The sequence below is a fragment of the Palaemon carinicauda genome, chromosome 31, assembly GCF_036898095.1.
Source record: "Palaemon carinicauda isolate YSFRI2023 chromosome 31, ASM3689809v2, whole genome shotgun sequence".
Classification (NCBI taxonomy): domain Eukaryota; kingdom Metazoa; phylum Arthropoda; class Malacostraca; order Decapoda; family Palaemonidae; genus Palaemon; species Palaemon carinicauda.
In genome coordinates, this window is record NC_090755.1 from 63731517 (window position 1) to 63750641 (window position 19125).

Below are 19125 nucleotides of genomic sequence, written 5' to 3' on the forward strand. Positions count from 1 at the left end.
ATAGAACATGAAAGGCTTATTTCCTGGATGATTATTTATATTACAAAAAAATATTTATTGAGATTTAGTTTTTTTATACAAAATCCCTTTTAATATTCCCAACTTCTTTTGTGAGACTTACATGATGTTAAAATGTAAAATAAATATCTCTCAAAGTTTTACCAAGAAAAGCTTATTAACAATCTATATCTCGGAATAAATTTGTTGATAACTTTAGAACAGCTGAGCAGAATAATAAATTGCAACCATACACCATTAGCTTAAATTAATATACTTGAAATAACTTACATAGTCAGACAGCATTGCATATGGCTTAAGCCTTGGGTGTCCCTTATCCACATATGAGTAAGTATCACTGTAAGACCAACCATTCTCAAGTTTCCTAGAGGCCCAAGCATCATGATAATGCTCGCTAAACTTGTCAAGGAGGTTGGCGATGTCAGTGCTCAATTCAACCCTAAGGGCAAAAGTAATACAAATTACATCATCATTCAGCAACGCTAACAATTTGTTAAAATTTGCTTAAGACTAATTTGAGACTACATTCTTTACCTTAATTTTTGGGACTACTGTAATGACCTGAAGCATTTGCTGTTGCGGGGATCAGTGGTCAAAACAAAGGATGAAATATCTAGTATTGTATATAGTCTTATATGTACAGCATGCTCATAGAATATACAGTATATAGTTAGAATTTACATGTAACAAGGCAAAAATTATAGAACTATCCCTGAAATTGCTAGTTTGAGGGTAAACTTTAAGTAGTGAAAAACATACAATGGATCATTTCTTAAGTTTGACTTTCATTCAATTTGTCTAATCTTATCTACTAAATTGTGACATTTTTACATACATAAAATTAAATGAAATAATTGAATTCAACACAAATCAGGTATAAAGAAAATATCTGTTTTATAATTCTTACTGATTATATTAATTAATGTACTAAATAATCTAAAACTCAAAATTTATTCAAAACAAAAAGAAACGATAGAAAACTGGCTTAATTTTCACTGTAAGAATATTTATAAAACATCTAAAAAGGTGGAAAATTTTACATGATCCTGTTATGTATGAAATATTTTAATTGTACCATATAAGATAAATAGGAAATAGATAAAGACTTGGTTATATATGTGGTACTGTATTTGCATAGCAAAGCTTATTATAATCTAAACCTGAAAACCACCAATTTCCTGAACTATAGTAAAATATTGGACTCTAGAATGGCATTTAAAAATTTAGTTACAAATTTAAAAAACACATCAAATCGATTACATCTCGCATCACATTATGGACAAGCGAAAAACTGTAAAGCAAAATTATTGTACACGACATTATATCAAAATCAAAGATACCATCTACCAGCTATACACATTCCTACAGCATTTCCAAACAATGGGCTATCATTTATCTTACTCAATAGACAGTGCTTTTAACAAACAGCTAAATCTACTTACTCAGTTGTGTCAATAGGCATAGGTTTATAGGGACCTTCAGCACAAGATGAAGTATTATACAGTTCATCTTCATAACCATGTGTTAATGAATAATCTGGAGGAAGTGAACAGCCAATAGCCGAGAGACAAGGCAGTGCCTAGAATAGAAGGAGGCATGTTACTATGGTGGAAAAATAAGAACAGGAGAAATTTGCTCAATGTACTGCAGATTAATTGCATGTTCCAAATAAGAATTTGAGTACATGTTGAGTGCTTCAAAACTTATTCAAAATTAATCATCATGATTTAATGAAGACTTGTTACGATAATAGGAAAACTGACAGCTCAACCAAAAAAGCTGTCTTGCTTTATAGTATAAAAATACCACTCACGCAGTAAAGCTGAAATCAACAAAAAAAAACAACAACTCGGAACTTATAAGATTGAGCATTAAAGCAAGAACACCCAGTCTCTAACCTTGCCAAACAGCTCTGGATCATACTCCATCTTTGCAAGGGAATCGAAGATATTTGTGAAGAGGATCATGGTAAGACGTTTCTCTTCTTCTGAGGCTGTGCCAGGTGTATTGGAAGAAGTGTTGTAATATTTACTACAACGTTCATAATGGAGGGTCAGTAGCTGTAACAGATAATAGGTACATTGAATACATATGGTTCCATTTTATTTTGTAAGTAAATGTTTTCAGACCATTTATAATTATCAAAAGTTCTTATCAAATATTTCAACAGCAATATTAATCAAAATAATAGATAAACTTAACAGTACAATAGTTAACTGAAAGTCAAGACATTAATTTAATAAACAAAAAAATAGAAAATACTTACTCTAAGAGCAACAGTCGTGTATTCGGACAATTTCGAAACATCAATAGTCAATTTACGAAGGAGAGGTAATAACATAGCTGGCTGCATTTCCCTGGTGAGGGCTATCAAGAAATCAGATACAGCCTCACGCTGTCCCTTGGTCAGAATCTGAAATAGTTAATTCAATTTAAGAATGTGACAAAGCAGTATAAATAACCTAATAAAGAAAGTAAATACCTGTAAGTCCATTTGGATGACACCCATTAAAGTGTCATTTATTACAGCTACTAAAGAGAGCAACATTGGATTAATCAAAAACTCCTAGTTTAAAATTAAATCAAAATATAGTGTACAATATTTCAACACTTTTTTTGTAACTAACAATCTAACAATTGCTCTTCTTTTAAGAAAACTTTTGTTTTCCAACTAACCTTGCACTTGGAGAGTCGGTACACAGTGTGAAGAGTGGCATCAAGCAATGGAGCATGTTGTTCAGCCTCAGAATAGAAGCTATAGTGGGAAATCAAAGCTGGAAGAATGGAGTTACCAATGTATCTGTTTAAGGCCAAACCCATCTCAGACTCTGATCCATCAGACTGGTGAAAAGAAAAAAAAAATTATCAAATGAATGTACCGCACAATGTAGCACAAAAATTTGTTTGTCTTAAAAGGACTGAAACTTAATAAATCTTACTACAGTATCACAATAAATAATGTATAGAGCTATTCTCTCATTTTTATTCCAAAATTGTCTCTATTTTCTCATAATATCAGTAACTGATTTAACATAAAAATAACCTTATCCAGCATTGTGGCAGCACGAAGATCAGGCAAGAAGGCATCTTCAAGCAGTCTGAAGAAAAGATCCTTGTTATCCATACCATATACACGTTCCAGGAAAAGCACCACACTCTGCTTGTGGGCTGGAATAAGGCCAGGAGGAATGTCACTGCGACCTTCATCTGCAGCAGTGTTGGATAGAGTGAAGCGAAGAGACAGCACACCCTGCAAGAATTATGAAAAGAATGATTTTCTATTCAAGTCAGTTCCCATTTACTAATAATGCCATGCAGTATATCCATCTATGATAATAAGAAATTACTTAATCAATGAAAACTGTCTCTATTTCCACTATTATCATCTACAAGCAGAGAACCAGTAAAATGAAATTTGTGTTTAACAGTACCAACCTGCAAATCCTCAAGGGGAACCAAAGAGCGCAAAATAGCTCTAGCTCTGAGACTGTCATTTTTACCCTGGGCTATAACATTAGCTTCTGGAGCACAGCGTCCCATAAGATCTACCAAGGTGCAATAGAAATTAAGTATGGAAGCACCTGTGTCGATGTAATCCTCATCATCATCACCTGCTGGCAGTGGATGATCGATTGGTACAGCACCTTCTGCCTCAGCCCCAAGGCGCTGAGCAGCAATGCGCTCAGACATCTGAAATGGAGATAACATGGTAATTAGTAAACTTCTAGGTTATTCAGTAAACAGATGATATGTTCCAATCATTACAATACATAATGAAAAATAGTTAGACATATACTGTAGTTCCACAATTTTATGAAAATTACTCGTACAGCATTTGCAATCCGTCCTCGATACCCATGGATTTTAAAATTGAGGATTAAACTATACACAGCCCCAAAAGCATATGGTAAAAATTTTAAAGCTCGTACCCTCAATCCATCCACTCGTCTGCTAAACGCCTAGTCAAGATGGTGGCTTTACACATGCACATACTCATACTAAGTCACTGTTGGGCCCAACATCAACATACCTATGCTCTGCACTATACTGTTCACTGTCTCTCGTCACATCTTGCATCACGAGTGTAACAGCTTTGTTACATATAACAAAAGTTTACCACATAATCTTGGACAACTGTGAAACTTCATGTGCAGTAAGTACTGGCCTTAAAACTACAAGGTCTTGTCAGGCATTACCCCAGGTATAGAGAGCAGGAAGAAATAAATACTGGACTAAGTATTAAAAAATCTTGCGAGGTGTTATTCCTAGTAGAGAAAGCAGAAATTCTCAATTTGATACAGAAATATACCGTAAATGGATTTAAATAAAAAAAGAAAATAAAAGTCATTTGCTGAAGTTACGAGCAAGAATGAGAAGGAGTCTCCGATTTGGAATATATTCACGGGGAGAATGGAGCTACGATTAGGCATTAACACAGGCCCTTCTACTGTTAAAGTTAACATGCTGGTATGTGACAAAGGTTTCAGTGAAATGGGAGTAAACCTAGAATTTAAGGATAGGGGCCATGACCAAGAGAAGGATACAGATCGTCTCATGTGTCATGGAAAAAGGCTGTAAGTTTGAATGAAGAATTTCCAAGCACCATAAGTTTATGTTCTAGCAAAGAAATAAAGCCATCTGCAGCATGCAATGGATGAGTTGATAAATTTTAGAAGTATAATTTGAAAAACATAAAAATTACGGTAAAATTTGAATTCCTGGAAGAAGAGGCTCAGATGCATAGGCAGCAAAATTAAAGAGAGAGAATTGAATTAGCATGGTATGCCATTGAGCTGCTGCTAGAACTTTTTTCCAAAAAAAGATATCTACAAAATTAAGAGATGTAGGTGTATTCCTAATATCCTTCACCTTCACCTTCAAGGCTTTTATAAGATTAGGGTACCATTCTTACTGAGTTTATGTGACCAATCTTTTAACTAGAAATAAAATTGCTTTTTTGGACAAGACAATTTGGAAGTATAATCCCACATAGTGAATTAGGGACGCTACCTCTAATCTCCATAGTTTGTCCAAAAAATACTGAACAACTTTTACCAGAAGAAGAAATTTATATTCTGATGAAATGCTTAATACCCTTTTCAAATAGGGGAAGTGAAACAATTGTGGTAGATTCTTAATCTTAAATTAGTTTTTGCTCTGATGGAAGGCAAGAGACAAAATCATCTTATACCACAAAAGCCTACCTTTTAAAAAAAGATAATGCTTGTAATTTATTGCCCATTTAGTCGAAGCCAATACTAATGGGAAAAGTGTTTCAACTGTGAAATTTGCAAGTAAATGATTTTCATACAAATCAAAGGTTGAACCTTTTAAATAATGTTACACAATGTCCAAATGCCATAAAATAGACTTAATTACTGGAGGAGTTTTAATACTAAAAGCTTTAAATGCATCCGTTATAATACACAAAATGGATAGATCTAATCACAGTTGGTTGAGTACAGAATCAAGCACCGATCTACAGTATGTATATCCCTCAAAGGCTAAGACTGAAAATTCTTTTCATGAAAGGAAAACTTGAAAGTCAACAATATCATCCTCACTAGTTCTAATCATTGATACATACTTAAAATGAAACTATTAAAAATAAACACATCAGTGTCTTTGATAAAAAATACTAGTAGACTGTCTTTTAGAACTTATAATAGACAATGTATAGGGCTGCCAAAACCTTGGTTATGAGAATTTGATGGATAATCTCGAGGTGGTTAGATGAAGCAGATTGGATTGGATGAGCCACTTTTTAAATTGGTTGTCTGAGCAGATTAGTTTGTACAGCAACCTTCTTGGGGACTTTCACAAGAGAACAGAGACCTGCAGATCATTCCCCTTGCAGCCAGAATGGAGCTATTAGTAATTTTACGGTTAAATGTTTAATAGAGAACAGTGCTAGTGTGTCATATTTGTCATCATCCCCGCTACAAGCAACTAGCCTAGTCTTCTCTCTGTTCCCCCTAAACTAAAAGCAAGTTCCACTAGCACTCAAACTTTAAACATACTTTCCCTGCTAGGAACAGTGACGCAACTGCAATCCTCACGATGGTAATTCAAATCACAGTCCTACCCTTGTGCAGTAATTACTAAAAAATCCAGAGGAAGACAAAACAAAAAAACCTATCACAATCTGCAAGATGTGTAATGTATATTGAGAATGAACCAATGCAACAGAGAAACTGAGATAACAAAGAGGCTCTGCGCTTCCAGAAGACTAAAATTACTGCCAGATCATTCCTCAGACAGTATCTATAACGTTTAAAACGCTTCCTGAAGAATAAAATTACTGCCAGATCTTTGCTCGGACAGCATCTCACTTCTCTTTTCTTGCCATTGATCACTAGTGTCTCATTACTTTACTAGAATGTATCTATTGAAAGTAGAAATCTTCTTAAATTTTAGGAATAAAAGTTGATAAAGAGCTTCTGGAAAAGAAGCAATATGAACCTCATGGGAGGTTCATAGAAATAACAGGTTCATTGCATAAAAAACATTGGTTAGGACACAAAATTCTATACCAAGAAGGGTTTGTAAGGCTCCATCAATACAAATTAAATCAAAAGTTAATACAGTGTATTAAGGGATTTTGACAAAGGAAAAATCTATTTCTGGGGAGATACCTGTGACGCCCGGTGAAAAGGGTCCTTCCTTACACTTTTCTGATAAAATTTTATCAGAAAAGTGTAAGGAAGGACCCTTTTCACCGGGCGTCACAGGTCGACCCAGAAATATATCAAGTGAATAGCAAATTAAATTTCAATATCTGATAATTATTTTCAGAGTAATCCATCCTAATATTACAATCATGAATAATCTCGCGTACCTTATTTGCATCAATAATAGCACACAGCAATCCCTCTCCCTCTCCTCTTAGAGCTGGGCCAAGACACTCAGGTCGTCGGATGAGTAAACGAATGACAAGATTGGCATTTTCCTCCACACTCTCCCCTGGAAGTACAAGTGACCAGATTAGGATAACAAGTATATAAAAAAACAGAGGTTCATTTTTGAAAGGGAATCTAACATGCATGCTTAGAAGGCCACAAAAGGTATCTTACACTTTAGAATAGAATGATTCCAACACCAAAAATAATACACAGTATATAAAGTATTTGCTTATGCATTTTAAATCAATCGCCATTCATAATCTAATCAATGTTACATTATCAATGACATTAATATTGATGAAATATTTAAAAACAAAACAGCTGTTTAATACATATTTATTACTTTTCTGTTAATGTTGTCAATAACCCTAATTTTCAGCTAAACATTCAAAGCCTTTGTACTAAAACATGTAATTTAAATACTATTATCATTCAGAATACCTAAAGTTTTGTTCATAATTGTTGAAATTACACCTCTTTACCATAATAAGTTTGTTTCACCTATAAACCCATTATTTACATAGCTACACTTGTGTTCTTCATGAATTATAGACATTACAATTCTGGTTTAAATTTTTCCTTATACATTTCTTTAATACTGTTCATACCCAATACTTGTTACCATGGACTTCCTCCCAAGCCTGCTGATCATACAGTCATAGATAGGTTTCTACCTGTCTGTAACTTAATATCCAAATGGGTTCGTGAATAGTTCAGCTAACAAACACACATATACATCTTCATTTAACTAGAGAATAGAGAGACTAGGATACATGATCACAAATGTGGACTAAGTACATGGTGGGTTTATACTGGAAAATTCATTTGGTTTTATATAGAAAAAAAAATATTTACGTGAAAATTGGCTACGTGAAGTTTAATCAAAACTTGCCTTCTAAAGAACACAAACTAAAATTAACAACATTGGAATATGCAATTACAAATAACCTCGGTAGGGTGCACATTCCAAACAAATTACTAGATTAACAAGACCATGGTGTAGAAAAACAGACTTATTCTAGCTCATACTCATGGATTTTTTTTATATTCTTTTTTACAATATAGACCTCAATAAAAGCTGGCAATACTGTATAACTGTGTGTTTGTGTGTATATATATATATATATATATATATATATATATATATATATATATATATATATATATATATATATGTGTGTGTGTGTGTGTGTGTGTGTGTGTGTGTGTGTGTGTACTACTTTACCAACATTACATTCTAAATGAAGTTATCTTTTGAAATCACTAGCCCTTTTGACTTTTGCTGCTGTATGTAAAATTTTACCTCTAGAAATTTTGAGCCAAATCCTGTTAAATGTTTACCTTAAAACTATAGATTTAAATGGGGACAGAGTCAGTTATTTGTACGAAGTAAATGTTTACAAAAACATATATATCAAAATGGTAGAATAACATTATTTCCTTTTAGACACAACAAACACTAATCCTACAACACAGAAATGGCAAATATTAGATATTCATATTATCTAAGAAACACACGTACTCTAGCTGAATAAACATAACACCAAATGACCTTACACTTTTAAAGAAAGACAGCTAACTACTGTATAGCAAGAGCGCTCCCTGTAAGACTCATCTACTATAACTCAAAAGATAATACCCAGAAAGAAGAGATACAAAGATGTCTGAACTATTTCTACATTAGAGAAAGTAATGGTAAGATTTTAGTTAAGATTTTCGTAACATCAACAAGCAGCTAAAGTGAATAAAGCTTCCTTAGATTTTGGTTGTTTATGATAACAATTTGTTGAACAGTATTGTACTAATATAGAGTAAATTTTGATATGGTAAATAACTATTAACAAATAAAGCTTCATTTGTCATTTGTTGACTATTCTAGATATTTTGACATGTTTATAAAAAAAATTTGTAGTGAGCCATTAACCTTTAATTTAAATAAACAAATCCCGAACATCATATAAAAAAAGACAATAGACATTTTTTCTTTGAATAACTAGCAACAAATAAGTGTTAATAGAATTCTTTTTCATCAATAAATGGATTAAACACTTTTTAAGTAAGAATATTCTATAATCGTTACCAAAATACCCTTTCATGTTAAGAATAAGGATAAGAGAAGTGACATGAACCAAATATCAAGAAAGGATAGTACATTTTATCTTCTAAAGACATCTAATATTCCCTAATAAATTATAAAAATGGAAGAAAACCAACATGAAAACCTGTAAAATGCCATATATATATTCTACTTCAATCATATTTTCCCTTACATAATAAAATACACAAAGCACATTAAAAAAAGTGCTCTCATCTTAAATGGTAAGAACCTGAATTCTTGGGTTAAGATGCACTGGTAAAAGAACACATACTACACTATAGAATAACACAAAGATGATATAACTGCTCAAAAAAGATACAAGAACAATAAAAATAGCACATGAAGTTAAACTACATTTTTTTTAGTTAAAAGTAAGAAACAGGACAGAAAAAAAAGTTTCATTTATCACGAGAGTTATATATATATATAAGTCCCAACTTCTAAAATCTCAATCATCACTGTTTTTTTTTTTTTTGAGTCATCAAAAAGCTTTGAATATAAGCATATACAAGTAGTATATATAAGAAATTAAATTCAATACAAATAAAGAGAGAAGAAAAATTATAGGCATTTGAAGCAATGCACAGTCTTCTTTAGCTAAGGCCGAGATATACTTGAAGCTTTTGCATATCACTCTCTTCACTGAGAGAACAAAATCCCATAGGAATTGCAATTCATCCATCAGAATCAGAGCAAGAACAGAGATTTCAAATACAGCAAGAATAAATATTGATATAACATAAAAGTATTGGATTACATACAAATTCCTGAAAATCATAGGATTTCAAAAGAGGGAAATAGATAATGATAGCTGCAAGTCATAATAAAAAGAGAAAGAAGAAAATAACTCAAGAAAAAACTGAGTATGTTTACATTCCAATTCACAATTTCAACGTGTCTTACCCAGCATTCATTGTGTTATAAGTTTTGCAATCACAGCATTGGTTGACAAACAAAAATAATCAGAGGATTAGTAGATTTGTATGACTAGTCGTCCGTTATCCTGGTAACTACTACTAATATATACGGCTATTGGTGCCGGCTCCATGCTAGAAATCCCCATTCTTGCTTTGTCAATCATGGAATATCTTGTTTATGAAGGAGTTATCTAATTGGAAGACAGCCTGTGAATAGTGGTTTTCACACGCCCCTGATGTATACACGAGACTCACGAGGTGCTCGCGCGAGGGTAGTAACCTCTGCATTCCATGCTTTTATTTTTCTCTGGTATATTTGGAAGATCTATATCAGAAAAGGTAGAAAGAAGGATTTTTCACCGGGTGTCACAGGTCTCTCCCCAGAAATAGATTTTTCCTTCGTCAAAATTCCTTTTCTTTCAGTACTCAGACAAATACTCCACATTGTCTAATGTGAAAATACTAGAGATATTGGAGTGATCACAATATTCATTTGATATCACAGTTTGCCACTGAATACATTAACATGTTAGCAGATCCGTTGAGTAGTAAGTTAGTTCATCTTCACTAAATGGTCTCATCCTCCTCTAATATGTCAACAGTTGTTGAAACTGTGAGGAAAGGATCATATGGACTTGTTTGTTAGTATCTCAATACAACAAATTACAAAATTTTGCTCTTCAGTATCAAACTCTCAGGATTGGATAGTCGCTGACATGCTGCAAGATTTATCAAACCTATATTTTTATGCAGTCCCTTCCTTGGTAACGATCAGTAGCATGATCAACTATAGTCCATTTCTTTTAGCGATGCAAATTTGCACCGACTCGCAGCGGTGCCCTTTTAGCTCGGAAAAGTTTCCGGATCGCTGATTGGTTGGACAAGATAATTCTAACCAATCAGCGATCAGGAAACTTTTCCGAGCTAAAAGGGCACCGCTGCGAGTTGGTGCAAATCTGCATCGCTAAAAGAAACAGACTATAGTTCTATTCGTCAAAAATGTACGGACTGTCGTGGCACAATTCTGGTCTTGGATGAAGGGGTTCACAGACATCTGTCCTCTGCTAGCATATCACTCTCAGAGCTAACCCACAAAGAAGTATCTTCTCAAACAACCATATTTCACCAAAATCCCCTTGGGGTTTGGCTGTCCATGCGGAGACTCTCCGCAATGTGCCCAAAATAGAAGGGTTTTGAATGCCTCTAGACTTTCTATAAATACTTCCAATAGAAGGTCCACCATTTCTCAGTAACAAATAAAATTGGGCACTTTATTTCAATTGGTGTAAGTCCATTTTTTTTTTTCTGCTATGCCAATGGTTACTCGGTTGTAATTATCAAGGGTTATAGATCTACGTTAATTTTAGTGCTACAAAGCACAGATTTAGATATTACGAACAATAGTCATTAAAGATATTATTAGGTCATTCCTTTTCAAGGGGCTATGCAAGTCAAATTTTATCGCTTTGAATTTGGATGTAGTATTAAAAATTCCTGTTGGGTCCTGAGTTTGAGCTCATATGCTCAGCTGGGTTCAAAGAATTTTTCTTGAAAAAAAGAAAAAAAAAAAAAAAAAAAAAAAAAAAAACAGCCAATTTTTCTCCCTTACCAGCTTTCAGGGTAAAGAATGACTTCAAAAGTAAGGCCTACTCAGTAGATGTCTCTGTTCAGTTAGGTCTATAAAGGAGTGTTAGTCTAAGAGATAAACTCTCTACCTAAAATTCCATCTTCTTTTAAAGGATTTAGAAAAGAAGTTAGGAGTCCTCTGACATCCTCAGATTGCCGGGGGGAAAACTGCTTAGGGATTAAATCCCAGGTAGGTGTCTTGTGTAGTATGGTAATTTATCTCTTATTTCAGTGTGAATTTCTTTAACATTCACTAATCATTTACCAATATACGTACATAGGATTAAACTGGGAATCAGTTCAGTTAATGTTGAGTGAAACTAATTGAAACAATAATAATTTCTAAAATAAGATACTGTATATTATTTCAATACTTAACCAACATCAATTTGAGAGTCCTTCCCCACAAAGCAATAATGAGGGTGCCCTATGGTCACATTATAATAGTAGTTGAGCAGTTACCATAATATGAGAGGGCTAGTCATACAAATCCCCTTCTAATCCTCTAATTTCTTCTAAGTCCATCCAAGATCTGTATTTTCAAAGCTTATAGCATGATAAATGTTGAGTAAGAATTGAAATATCAAATTTTATTCTAAAAATATAAACTTAATAAAATTAGTTATTTCTATGCTCACCTTATGTTCATATTGTTTCTCTCTTGAACTTGGTTAAATGTCGATATCTATCTGAAACTAAATTTTTTTCACATCACTGGAACACATGTAACGCCCAGATCAGAAGTTTTGTTCCAATGATAGAGATAAAACTGGAAAGCCCTCATCTTTAGGCGAAACATAAAAAAAAATATCTCTAGTGATGACTGATCCTAAGGAACACCATTCACATCCAAACCAACCAGGTCTTTATTTTCTTGAAGTTCTCCAACAACAGTAGCAAAGAATGATTCCTCTATTATCATTGTCAAATATAGATTTCTTAAAGAGGGAACCAAAAGAGAATTCCTCATATTGACTTGACTCCTAACCTTTTTGATAATACGATTCACCAAAATGGCTGAACCTGAATCTTTTCCAGATACATTAAAAATGATCTATTCACATCCAGTTATAACAGAACTCTGATGTCCAGGTACCTCACACTCATTTCAAGATGGGAACCATCATCCTAGTCAATACTTGAAGAGACATCCTGACACAACAACATGAGCATTTGAATTGGTAAACTTTTGACCCCCTCATTACCCATTCATAACCTCCCCCCCTCCAACATCTTGGGTACCATGTACCCCTTGTTGTAAAACTATGGGAAAATCTCTGTATTGGAATCAAGAAGATTGGCTTGTTTAGAGTCAAGAACAAGGTTGGGTAATTGATCTGTTTCAAGATTCAAATAGTGCTTTTGTGAGAGATAAGGGCCAACAATTTCTTCATTTCATTTGTGAAAATATTAGAAACCTTAGGAGTAAAGGTCATAATCAAAACAACATAATTTAAAGACAATAGAATATGAACTATGAGCACTTACCCGGCCAATCTATCGAGATACAATTCTGCAACGAGAATTCTCAAAAACTCAAATGGGGAAACCTTGACTATTTTAGTCTCTTACATTTCCCTCTCAATTTCATGATCACACAACACAGAATCATCCAAATTAGAATTATTAAGCCCTTCCATTGGTCTACTATCCCTAGTGCCTGCACTAGGCAAGGGAATTGTTTTGGCAGTAGCCTCCACATTAACATTGCTACGTAAAACTCAAGATGAGCTAGTGGACAACACTACACGACCCAACAAGAACCATCTGAAATGCGACATTTTTAAAAAATATATATAAAATTTGGTCATCAACATTTACTTCAGCAGATTTAGGATCAAGACTGCCTGCCCAGTCTTCTATTTTAGGGTAGAGTGGTCATTTAAGGCTACAGTAATCAGATTATTAATATCTGAGTTTTGAAGCAAGATTCAAGAAGAGGCTATCAAATCTATAATGCACTATGCACCCAGAGAACCCTTAATGACCAGTACACAAGAACCACTAGACACAACTTGAGGAGTTAACATAGGATGTGAAACATCAGGTTAGGCTAGGATAGTATCCCTTGCCTTGGTGTCTCACTGGCCTCTTAATCACACAACCAGCAAAATCAGCAAAAGGCTAATGACACTCATTACTATCAACTCCCGCAAGCTTGGAAATAGCTGGCATGGATCACCTCAATTAAAAGACAAGTTTCTTTCAAGACTTAAATATTTTACATGAACAGCTACCAACTGGAAAATATCCTTCATAAGAGGAACTAAGAGGAAAATACAGTCTTCACAATGGTTATCACATTACACTTTTGCCCCCAGTACGTAAAAAAAAAAGATTGAGGATCATTATCGCTTACCAATAAATCCCAGGAGCAAATCTCACAAGAAAACATAGATAACACAGAAGAAGACACACCCTGTTAATCTATAATACCGTACTAGTAACTAATATAACTGTTTTCAATGCAACTTCCGAAAACACGACATAATTATCTGGGCCCTAGTAGTACTACTGTACGTACTATTATTGGACATGGAGATGAGAGAACAGATAGAAAAAAAAGATATAGCTTACCCACGCAGTATTTTTGCCTTACAACACAATATAATCTCAATACTACACTAGAGAGGAAGGGCTAATACAGGGGAAGAAAATAGGAAAGTTTCAGTATTAGGGTAGACTTCAACATTTAACCAGCTTTGAAAGAGAAGCAATATGAATACCAGGGAAGTTCATGGAAATAACTCTGTTTAAGCTTCATGTTACCTAGAAAAATAAATCCCTTTATAATCATTTTATCATAAATGTAAATAACCTCAGAAGCGTATTATCTGTAGAATTATGAAGCAATTTGTTGACATAATACTCAATTAAGAAAGTATCTGTCATTATTAACAAGATTTACATCTACTCCTTAAACTTTACTTTAATGTCATTAGAATAACTTATAATGACGAACCAAGCACACAATAAAATGAGCATAATGTAATACTTTAAATCAACAACAGTGTTCTACTGTATTAAGTTCAAAATAATATTCAGGTTTTAAAAATCCTCTTATTTGAAAAACTTTAAATTCTGTAGTACACATACAAAAATTAAGGTAATCTTATGAACTTTAATGAATTTTTATCATCAAATGATTTTTAGATGGATTTCTCTTTATTTTCTAGGACAACTGATAATATGTATTTCCTAGTGCTACCAGCATACCACCTGGCATGGTATACATGTTATCATTGTTGCCACTATTGTAAAAATTATTTTCCTTAAAAGACCTTATTGTTTCAATATCTGATAATTTTACCATCTCAGATAATGACTTGTATATTTGCTATGCTTCCTTAACAATTAATTTAATACCAATAAAACTTTACTTCCCAGGCACTACTTTGCAACATGTACAGTTACTTCGTACATAAAAGTTGTCAAACTATTGTTTCATTCCAAATAGGACCGGATTATGGAATGATCTCCATAATCTGGAAGTTGAATAGGTGGAATATCAGAAGTTCAAACTTGTTGTAAATTCTTTTTTGTTGAACATGTTGACATAAGTCTCTTATCATTGTTTATATGACAGATCTATTTTTTTATATTACTACTAATTTTAAAATATTTTCAGTTTTTTATTCAATACATGAGATCTATTTATTTCCGTATCTCCTTTTTTCACTGGATTATTTTACCTGTTGGAACCCTTGGTCTTGTAGCATACTGATTTGCCAATTAGCATAGTAGCTTAGATAATAACAACAATAATAATAATAATAATAATAATAATAATAATAATAATAATAATAATAATAATAATAATAATAATAATAATAAAGTATACATCCTTGCATAAAATCTGAATACTATATTCCAAGTCAGTTATAAGATAATAACTACTTTGATACTCGATAAGACTAATGAAATCTCTTAGTCTCATTAATCACATAAAAATACCAGTTCAACCAACTATATTTGTGGAACTGTAAATGATAGCAGTCTTTTACTTGAAAAGGGATAATAAAGTAATCTTAGAAGTTATATGAATGTGTGAGCGATATGTGGCTTCTCGTTATCTAAAAAGTCAAGAAATAAATAACTGAAATCCTTGATACAATATCTAAGGACCTCCAGTAGACAAAAAATTATTTAAATATTCATAACCCTCAAAAATAGGATGCAAAGGTATTCACTTGTGATATAAAAAATACTCAAACTGGAAACTTATGTCAAATAGATAAAGGCAATTGACAGGATACAGGTTGGAAAAAGAAGGGATGGCATTTAGTGGCAAAAATAATTTTTGTAAAGGATATCAATTCACAGTCACAGTATCTTTTGCATAGCAATTTTTCTTTAAGAACAGCACACAGAGAATAAAGAAGGGTCACCTGACATAAATAAAAATTGGGATGCAATACGATGCGCATATAGTTCACATAATACCACAACTATATCCAATCTTTCGTAATCAGTTATTGCTTCCCCTGAATGTAAGTTTAGAATATGCTTTTGAAATATCAATATAAATATATGATCAAGAAACTATTAAAGTCATCAGTATATTGATAAATGAGACTTTTCCCCATACTTGGAATTAATCTTCAAGAATAATCTAAAAAAAAAAAAAAAAAAGCGAATGACATGGATATTTTTGCTGTGTTAAATGACTATTAAGCTTAGCTACCTTGCAACTCCTGTTCCCGGTTCAGACCTGATAAGATGGATGGTAACCAAAACAAGTAATAATCATTTTACGTTAATGCACTTGGTACCAACATAACACCTGATGTTAGGTCATACTTTGATACTTATAACCATGATCAATTTTCCTTCTTTTTCTTATCTATGTTTTAGTATAAATGATCATGGGAAGAGATTTTGAGGAAAAGTGTAATCTAAAAAATTTCTATCTAATGAAAAATTCTTGTGAAAAAAATAATCTTCTTTAAAACAATACCCGAAAAAAGTAATTTCTTAATGGATATGCAAGTATCTGAGGATGGTAATGAGATAATTCCATATGGAATTTACAAATAATAAATTTTTTTTTTATAAATTTCCTAACAAAAAACTTCATTTTCTAATAATTATTAGGTACTGTAATTCATATTTAACAATTGAAGTAAAATTTCATAAAACAAAATATCCTATACAAAATAATCTGACATAAAATAATTAGAAGTAATATCCTCATTGTATATCAGATTTCCATTAGTAAAAAAAAAAAACTGTAAAATAAAATCAGCACATTGAAAGTGTCAGTTTAACTTCTTCAAACTTACAAAATAATTTTTAAAAATTTTCCTTTTCCTCAAACAACATTCAGGGACAGCAAGAGAGCAAGTTATTGTCAATAAAAGAAAAGGACAGCACAAAGACAAAATGACAATAAACATTTACAAGATGTAATAGCAACATTAGTCATGTATGCAAATTACTAGGATAACAACACAATAAAAACTTACGATTACTCTTTTACTCATTAAGTCAACTAAGTCAGACGCTGAAATTATTATTTTAAGTGCTGCAGTAACTAAGGGAAATCGTGTCTGGAAAGGCTATACTATAAAGCTTACATTCCTTAGCCGTGCTCAAACTAGGAAGTAATTAAAGCTTTGGAAGTATAGAAATAGGAAGGAGCATTTAAACAAAATGAAAAATATTCAGTCAAATTTTGGGACAATGAAAAAGTCTAGATAAATAAACTTTCTCTCCTTATTAACAAGGCAAGCAAATATATACAGCATTACTGAGCTTCCCATACACACTGGTACCAAATTGAAAAGCAATAACTTTAATGGAAAAGCTCTAGAAGACCCATTATACTGCCGTGATTTCCTAAATGAATGCAAAATAACTTGTCCCTCTAAGAGTAGAACAGAGTTTAGAAATTTCATCTTTAACTAGGTAACTATCAATTTCTTTCATAATGGAAAAGATTAAGCTGGTGGAATGGAAAATTACCAGTTCATCCTGAACTTCAAAAGAAATATTTAGGATTGAACTCGACATCATGAACAGAAAATGAAAATTCGAAGGTCAGACTCGCATAAATGTTTTCAACATATAACAAAGACCTTTACCAGCCCTTAACTTCCACAAAACCAAACCACAAGCAATAGCACATAAAAGCACATATAAAAGCCACAAATTAAAAGAAGAGCATGTGTTATAAACAGTTTTGAGACACTTCATTTTCAGTGCAAATGTTTCAAAATATTTCTGAAACATTTTATTACTCAATCTTATGTTTCTTTCCATTCATTGGCGAGATGTTGAACTTCTGACATACACTCTCAATTTCTTTGATATCAATAACATGCAACAACCAGAAACACAGCTACTGTATTTCCCTCAGCTGCTTGTGTTCTGAAGCACAGCTGACTTTACTATTAAAACAAACGGCTAAAGAGGTGAAAAGCTGTTCCATTATTACACTTGTGAACTATAGCTATTGACCAAGCATGGTATGCTGTAGACAGTACTAAAGATTCTTTGCAGTAACCCTTTTGGTTCCAGCTACACTGCTTTCTGCCTACCATTTTCATATGCTTCTACTCTTTTCCTACCTAGACCTTATATTTGATCAACTTTTACTTTGCTCCTATTTCCAGTTCTCGCTTGACAAGTCCTTTGGGCAAGACCTAAAGTAGTCTTAAATGACTTGGCAGTCGGTCTTGTAAAACTACTTAATAATAAACAAATACAGTACTGAAAGATTAAGGTTAGGCCAGAGATATCACTTGCCTCCTGGCATGTTATTTCTCTGGTCAAACCAAAGGAAGTATTTCAGAAGCTCGTTACAGTTACAATTCTAAACAAAGATACCAAGCATTTGACGATGCAAAACCAATGCTGACATGGATGAATCGACTTTGAAAGGTTTCTGCTTATCTGGATTGATGAGAAGCAGTTTGCAGATGATACATTTACCAAAAAAACTATTTGCAATGTTGGAGCTGCATAAGGAGCAGCATCAAGAGAAGGCAAAAGGGATTTCAACTGATGAGGAGGATGGACAGAATGACAAACCTCTTGCTTCGGATGAAATTAGGCAAATATTAATATGGGAAAGCCTGCAGAAGTTTGTAGAAATACATCACCCAGATAAGAGTTCCGCAAGGCGGGAAGCGAATCTATTTACAGTACTGATAATGCAATGTCTGATTTTCGTGCCATTTTAAAGAAAAGGAAAAAGGAGTCATCTCTGGATAGGTTCCTCATCAAAACGGAACGTGTAAAAAAAAAAAAAAAAAAAGACGACCGATTGTCCAAAAAGTATAAATTAAGTGGTTCAGTTAGTAATCATGAATGTTATTTAAGAGAGAGAACTAATAAAGTTCTCATGAGGGGAGATTCTCCCTCCAAGCAGTAACGGCCCCCTCCTCCTCTCATCTCTCTCACGCTAGCCAGGAATCAACTCAAAAGTAATGTGCAATTTAATTTGCCACTATTATATTTTTCACTGTGAACTATTAATTTGTATCTATTTCTGATGTTAGAAGATAATTTTAACTAAATACCATAACGAATTTAACTTGTACTCGGGTAACTTTGTTTACAT

The 19125-nt window shown here is 33.1% G+C and overlaps 1 protein-coding gene across 1 annotated transcript in view; it reads right to left on the bottom strand.

Annotated features, from left to right (window-relative positions):
• Window positions 1-19125, bottom strand: part of RyR (Ryanodine receptor) — a 252525-nt gene that overhangs the window by 122572 nt on the left and 110828 nt on the right. The window contains exons 42-49 of the mRNA XM_068355236.1: window positions 6857-6981; window positions 3454-3708; window positions 3062-3268; window positions 2695-2859; window positions 2285-2431; window positions 1917-2078; window positions 1461-1597; window positions 289-457 (exon numbers count right to left, since the gene is read on the bottom strand). Of these exons, the coding sequence (XP_068211337.1) occupies window positions 289-457; window positions 1461-1597; window positions 1917-2078; window positions 2285-2431; window positions 2695-2859; window positions 3062-3268; window positions 3454-3708; window positions 6857-6981 (1367 nt within the window). The remainder of the gene's footprint in view (window positions 1-288; window positions 458-1460; window positions 1598-1916; window positions 2079-2284; window positions 2432-2694; window positions 2860-3061; window positions 3269-3453; window positions 3709-6856; window positions 6982-19125) is intronic.